This window comes from Marmota flaviventris, chromosome 13 (genome assembly GCF_047511675.1).
Source record: "Marmota flaviventris isolate mMarFla1 chromosome 13, mMarFla1.hap1, whole genome shotgun sequence".
NCBI classification, from domain to species: domain Eukaryota; kingdom Metazoa; phylum Chordata; class Mammalia; order Rodentia; family Sciuridae; genus Marmota; species Marmota flaviventris.
The window spans coordinates 60,779,603-60,787,232 of record NC_092510.1 but is presented as its reverse complement, the minus strand read 5'-3'; the positions used below and the strand labels follow the sequence as shown (position 1 = coordinate 60,787,232).

The window sequence follows — 7,630 nt, the reverse complement described above, 5'->3', positions numbered from 1 at the left end:
GTATCCAAAAGGCAGAGCAGCTGCAAAGCTCCACCTTCTGTCCTTTGTAGACGCAGAAACTCAAAAATAATCCCAACGAGGTCGCAAATACTGCGCCTAACCCGCACCAGTTTATCACCGCAATTGGCGTGGGCAGCGCGTCAGGTCGCGACACCGCCTCCAGGAACAACACACCACGGTCTGCGCCAAGGCCGGAAGTGACGCAAACCCGCGACGCCAGCGCTCGCCGTCCGCTGCTGCTGGAGTCAGATTCAGTAGCTCCGGAGACGGCGGGCTTTCCCGGATGGTTGCAGCGAAGGGATCATGACGGGGAAGAAATCTTCCCGGGAGAAGCGGCGCAAACGAAGCGGCCAGGATGCGTCCGCGGCACTCGCGGCCCCCGCGGCCCCGGACCTCGTACCGGTCCTTGCCAGCAGCGGCAGTGGAAGCACCAGCGGCTGCGGGAGCACCAGCGGTTGCGGGAGCGTCAGCTGCTGCGGCAACGCCAGCTTCAGTGGAAGTGTCACCGGCGCCGGGAGCGGAGGCAGCTGCTGGGGCGCTAGCGGCGCGGATCGCGGCGAGCGCCGGAAACGGAGGAGCACCGACTCTTCTTCCAGTGTCTCGGGCTCTCTGCAGCAGGTGCGTGCTCTCCCCTCTCGCCGCTTCCCGCAGCTGCCGCTGCTTCGGAAGAGGGAGGGCTACTAGACCCGGTGGGGCTGAAAGCCCTAGGGTCCACTGGTTCCCGAAGTTCACGGTCCTGAGCCATGGTGAACCCACTCCGATGTCTTGAACTTCCAAGTTTCCGGGTTTAGTGAAACAGTTAACTTTGTTATTTTTTGAACTTTAGGTTCTTTCCACTCGTGGTTTCCTTTTTTTCCCTAAAGAGTATGTATGGGTCAGGAGCTTGGTGGCCTTCAATGCCCTTGTGAGCCAGACGATTTATTTCTCTATCTTCACCTTTTGGGTTAAGATTAACTCCACATGAGAAAAATTGAGGCCCAGAGAGGTTAAGGAGCAGGAGTCGTTAGTAGCTCCTAGATTTGAATCCAATGTCTGGCTCCACAAAAGCCATGTTTTTATGCACCATATTTTATGCAGGTTTACTAACATACCGCCATTTTTAAATTAATTTATAATTTATTAAAGAACAAATGAATTCATACTTAAAGAAAAAATATGCAAGGCTCTCTTTGTGCCTCCACTATAATAGTTGATAGGCAGCCTGTATGAGCTGAAGGAAGAACAGGTTATATTTGAGTAATTCAAAGGCCATTTTTCTGAACGGGCCAAATAAATAGTCTGTATGATCCCAAGGGCAATGTGAAGTCATTGATTTTGTTTTGTTTTGGAATTGGGTATTGAACCCCAGGGGTCTTTTATCACTGAGCTACAACCCCAGTACTTTATTTTATTTATTTAGTTTTGTTTACATGGTGCTGGGGTTTGAACCCAGTGCCTCTCGAATGCTAGGCAAGAGCTTTACCACTGAGCCCCAGCCCTTAATTATTACTTTGAGATAGGGTCTTGATTATTTGCTGGGACTAGCTACCAATTTACAGTCCTCCTACCTTAGCCTCCTAAGTAGCTGGGATTACAGCCTGCTTCACCTGTAACTCTTGAGACTCTGGAGGCTGACACTGGAAGATGGCAAGTTCAAGGCCAGCCTAAACAACTTAAGGAGACTCTGTCTCAAATTTTTAAAAATATTTTTGAAAAAGGGCTAAGATTGTAGTCAGTGGTAGAGCACCCCTGGGTTCAATCCTCAGTGGTGTCCCTTCAACAGAAAAGAAAATGAGTGTTTTAAATTACTGAAATTACTTGGTTGCTTGGAATATGATTAAATTATGTAACACTTTTAGAAATAGTGGCTTATGGTAAATTTACTGCTTATGATATTTATGATTCCTAACATTGTATTGCTATTTTATTTATGTGCATTTAAGGAGAATGACAATGCTTACATGAAACTTTTGAGTAATAGCTACTTGAAGGAATATCCTGATTCACCAAAAGTCTAAAAGTATACTAAATGTTGACTGTGTTTTCATTTGTGTGTCCTGCTATATGTTTCCTTCATAGCTATTTCTTGAATTAATTGTGCAATAATACTGAATATTTAAATATTCTTTCCTGTTTTACATAAATGTGCAAAGAGGAATTTGGAAATGTTTAATAAACAGTTAAAGTGTTATGATGTTATGTACATGTTCTACATATTTTAAGTAGTATTATTGAGAGTTGTATATTCTTTTAATTTTAGGAAACCAAGTATCTTTTGCCAACTTTGGAAAAAGAATTATTCTTGGCAGAGCACAGTGACCTTGAAGAAGGTGGACTGGATCTGACTGTGTCATTAAAACCAGTTAGTTTCTATATATCAGACAAAAAAGAAATGCTCCAGCAATGCTTTTGCATTATAGGAGAGAAGAAGTTACAGAAGATGCTTCCTGATGTGTTAAAGGTACCTCATTTCATTATCAGACTGTACTCATACATAGATAAACTTTGTAGCAATCATGTTACTGAATACAATTTATAATTGGGTGATACCATTTAAAACAAGCTACTAGAAGAGGTATAAGAAAAGGAATTTGGAGAGCCATTGATGGCCTTGTATATTTAAAAATGTGCTGAGAAAAAATATTTTAGAAAAATTTTGACACTATGGAAATAATTCTGTTAAATGCAGGCAATGGTAGTAACTACATAAGAAGTAAACAAATCTTTGTGGTACTTCAAGAAATACTATTGTATGACAGTATACAATGATTTTTGTAATAACTTACATTTCATTAAATTTTCAAGAGTTTCCATATATTTGTTTTTTAATATTTTTTAGGAAATATGTTATTTTGATTTTGCAGTTATAAAAGAGGATTTGAACAAGTTAAGCCCAAGATCATGTATCTAAAGTATATAAAGAATTGAATATTTAAACCTTTAGAACAATTAGACGTAACATAAATAGGCTATGATTAAGAATATCTAGAAACTGAATCACACTTTAGTTTCTTTAACAAACATGGTTTTATTACCATCAGGTGTCTCAAATGCATGAGTTAACTGACAGTTTTTCAGATTTCCTCCTATAAAAAGATATATGTGAATCTACTTGGGGCTTTAATAATTTGTTTTATTTTAATATTTCGTTGAACAAAAATTTTCTCACGATAGCGGTTTTCCTGTTGATATTGGACCTATAGTACGTAAATGCAATTTTTTAAAATGTCATTTTCTTTAGAACTGTTCAATAGAAGAAATTAAAAAACTATGCCAAGAACAATTAGAACTCCTGTCTGAAAAAAAAATCTTGAAGATTCTTGAGGGTAAGAATGCATATTTCTACATTCTGGTAACTTTTTATACTATTTTCAGCATAAGTCTTGGGTATTCTTTCTCATAAATGTAACCGTAAATTCATTTTTGGGGAATCACTGAAAAATATCTTCTGTTTGTACTGAGAAATATAATTTACAGGGATGTGGCTCAGTGGAAGAGCACTTGCCTAGCATGTGTGAGGCACTGGGTTTGATTCTCAGCATTACATAAAAATATATAAAAAAAGGTATTGTGTCCATCTACAACTAAAATTAAAAAAAAATATATAATTTATATATCAGAATAGAATTTCAAGAATAAATTTGATATTTTTTTCTAAATCTCACATAGATAAGAGCATAAATTTGTACACTGTAATAGATAAAATTTAAAATGTCTGTAAAAATACCATTAAAAATTACTGAGAAGATAAAGATTTTCCTTAAAATAATTTTTAATTCCACTTTATATTCTTTATAACTTTTCGTGACATATTGCATGTTATTTCTGCTCTGATAAGACCCAGATGCAGAATTAGAAGAATTCATTGTGATTTGCCAATACTTGTATATCCCCTTGAAGTATGACTACTCTTTGTGATGCTGATTCTTCTAGAATTTTGGATTTTCAGGCATTTTTTTTTTCTTTTGGAACATCAAAGATTTTAATATTGGCATCGCAGAAAAATAAACAAAAAATGGATGTGCAATTTTAGACAGAACAACTTTTTAAATGTAAAACGTTTAACTGTGTGTGGTGGCACACTCTTATAATCCCAACAACTCAAGAAGCTGAGGCAGGAGCATTGCAAGTTGGAGGCTAGCTTAGACAACCTAGCAAATGAGACCTTGTCCCAAAATAAAATTTTAAAAAGGGCTGGGGAGGGCTGGGATTGTAGATCAGTGGTAGAGTGCTTGCCTTGCACATCTGAGGCACTGGGTTCGATCCTCAGCACCACATAAAAAAATAAAATAAAATAAAGGCATTTTGTCATGTACAACTAAAAAAACTTATGAAAAGGGCTGGGGATGTAGCTCAGTGGTAGAGTGCTTGCTTAGTGTGCATGAGGCCCTGTGTTCAATCCATTGTACTGCCAAAAAAAAGAAAAAAAGGTTTAATGGATTTTATAGCTCTGGAAATAGATGTATAGGTAAGTATGTAGTCTTTAAGTAAATAAAAATATGTTATTGTGTGTATGTGGTGAAGGGAAGGAAATGAGAAAAAAAAGCATCCAGATTCATTTTAAATACAAATAATTGAAAATGTAAACTTGTAACAACTATAAAGTTTTAAAACATGCATCACTTTTAAAGGTGACACTTCTGTGTAAATGATTCTGACATTTTAAACAAGTTTTCAATAGTGTATTTCATTTACAAGGTGACAATGGTATGGACTCTGATATGGAAGAAGAGGCAGATGATGGCTCTAAGATGGGATCTGACTTAGTCAGTCAGTAAGTTAAAAAACTTTCATTTTCATTTCAAAATTTATTCTTTTGGCAGTTCCTAACATCAAGGATATGAATAATTTTCTGTGTTTTATTTATATTAAAATAATTCAATAATGCAATTGTTTACTTGTAATAATTGAGTATTTTAGTATATATGAAGATTTACCTAATTGCTTGTCAGGATTATAGTAATTTTTCATTAACTATTATACATAGATATAGAACAACAGTGATGCTAATCTGAAGCAGAATCACATCTCTTGTTTGGATTTTGAGTATACTATTCACGTTACTCGCGATTTATTAAATACCTACCCTACCAAACACTGTAATGTCTATTAATTTTGGGTGACAATAGTCTGATTTCAGAGATGAGCTTGTAAGGTTTATTTTACATATGTTTACGTAATCTTTTACATATAGGTTTGTGTGTATACATACATATTCATATTTACATATATACATGCATATATTTACTTATAAGTATGTGTAATTTGATTATTATGATGACAAAAGTGCCAGAAGTCTTGGGAAGCTTACTAATCAAGAAGCAATGTGCTGATTTTTTTTTTTTTTTATTATTCTGCTTTATTACAGCATATCAAACTTTCATTCACTAACTTTAATATCTGTTGATGATTACTTCCTAAAAATCAATTATTGTCTGGTAATTGCCAAAGACCAACATGTATCTCTCTTTGCAAAGCCTGACATTTTCCCAGAAGTGTAAGAAAAGCTTTGTTGTACAGGCAGTATCACAAATACAAGATTACCAGAAGCAGTGATATAAATAAGTAGTACATACTTAAGCTGAAATCTAGAATTTTTTGATTTTTAATAGAAGACTGGTAAGCATCACCAAAAAGAACAGTTTCATGTTAAAACTTAGCATCAAATTATTTACTTTTCCTAAAGGATTAAAAAGGTGTTACTATATTGTTTGATTGCCTCATAATTAATTGATGGCTTTTGGTCATCACATGCATCTTGCTTAGGGTGTTCCATGGTGATTTATACTTAAATAGAAAATGTGCACATTTTTAATAGGTCTTATTATTGGTTTTCCTTTAAAATACGCATGTCTGTAATCCCATTTACTTGACTGAATCAAGAGGTTTGCAAGTTTGAGATCAGCCTCTGCAGCCTATGGAGACCCTGTCTCAAAAAAAAAAAAAAAATTGTGCTGGGATGTGGTTCATTGGTTAAGCACTCCTGGGTTCAATCCTCAGTACCAAAGAAATAAATGAAATACTTAGCTGGGAATACTTTATATAATATACTAAGCTTCATCAGTTAGTAGCATTTTACAAGGCCTGTTACTTTTTAGTACTTTTGAGTTTCCTTTTTCTCTTTTGTGGAGATGGGGATAGAACCCAGGGCCTCATGCATGTTAGGCAAGTGCTCTACCACAAGCTACATCCCCAGCCCTAAGTTTCTTAAATCATCTTCATCATTTTGTTTCTTGATGTTGCTTATAGAATTCTAAATTGAATTTTTATTTGGCTGCATTAATTTTTCCCTTTATTCAAATCTATTTTTCCAGTTTGGGGATATTAATATTTAATACCTTTTTTTTCCCCATACTTGAGCACTCATGCCACCTTTTCTACTGTTGAAAGCCATTGAATGGATGCCTAGTTAGAATAGAATCTAATTCTCTTAAACATTACAACAAAGTACAGTACAGTGCTTGACTTTTGAATTATTGTAATAAAAATCATTTCTGTCTGTCTGTCTCTCTCTCTTTAAAAAAAACCATAAAGGTATTCAGCTATTTCAACAAAATTTATGGGCTGGGGATATGGCTCAAGCGGTAGCGCACTCGCCTGGCATGCGCAGGGCGCTGGGTTCGAATCTCAGCATCACATTAAAATAAAAATGTTGTGTCTACCGAAAACTAAAAAAATTCTCTCTCTTTAAAAAAAAAAATCATGAATTAATTCAAAATGACTGTTGAGAAGAACTCATTCATGCAATGTAGTTATAAGACAGGTCACATGAACTTTTTTTTTTTTTTTTTTTTAATGTGGTACTAGGCATTGAACCCAGGAGCTCTCTACTACTGAGCTAAATCTGTGCCCCATTTTATCCTTTGTGTGTGTGTGTGCGAGTGTGGTATTGGAGATAGAACCCAGGGCCTACCCCCATCCCCATTTTTTTTTATTAGTGTATTATACATAATAGTTGGGTTCATTTTGATAAAATCGTACATGCATGGAATTTGATCCACTTCATTTCAGGGCCCAGTGCCCCCTCTTTTTCTTCCCTCCCTCCCTCTATTTTCCTTCCTTTACTGGTCTTCATTTTACTCATTTATTTATTTTTCTATTTATTTTTGGTACCTTATAGATGTACATAAAGGTGAAATTCACTATGGTATGTTTATACATTTACATAGTATAATTTTGTTAAATTTATTTCGCATTTCCTCAGCCCTTTTTATTTCTTATTGTGAGACAAGGGTCTCGCTAAGTTGCCCAGGCTGGCCATGAACTTGCAATCTTCCTGCTTCAGCCCCCTAAATTGCAGGGATTACAGGCATGCACCATTGCACCCAGTGACATTAAGTTTTTGAGTGCTATAGTGAGTGGGTTGAACAGTCATAAATACAGGTTGAGCATCCCTAATCCAAAAATCTGGACTGCAGAATCCAGACTTCCTGAATGTCACATCAGTGCTCAAAAAGCTTTGAATTTTGGATTTTGAATTTTCAGATTAGGGATGTTCAACTGGTAAAGTTTATGTAAATATCACCAAATCTGAAATACTCTGAAACTTGAAACACTTCTTGTCACAAGCAATTTGGATAAGGGATACTCAAACTATATTTCCAAAAGCTTATGGAGCTCCTACAAGCCAGATCATTGAGATTCTTCTGAA

The 7,630-nt window shown here is 36.1% G+C and overlaps 1 protein-coding gene across 1 annotated transcript in view; it reads left to right on the top strand.

Annotated features, from left to right (window-relative positions):
* The first annotated feature begins 219 nt into the window (after nt 1–219).
* Caap1 (caspase activity and apoptosis inhibitor 1) overlaps nt 220–7,630 on the top strand; it is a 51,488-nt gene continuing 44,077 nt past the window's right edge. The window contains exons 1-4 of the mRNA XM_027931066.2: nt 220–618; nt 2,240–2,440; nt 3,221–3,305; nt 4,678–4,753. Of these exons, the coding sequence (XP_027786867.2) occupies nt 304–618; nt 2,240–2,440; nt 3,221–3,305; nt 4,678–4,753 (677 nt within the window). The 5' untranslated portion in view covers nt 220–303. The remainder of the gene's footprint in view (nt 619–2,239; nt 2,441–3,220; nt 3,306–4,677; nt 4,754–7,630) is intronic.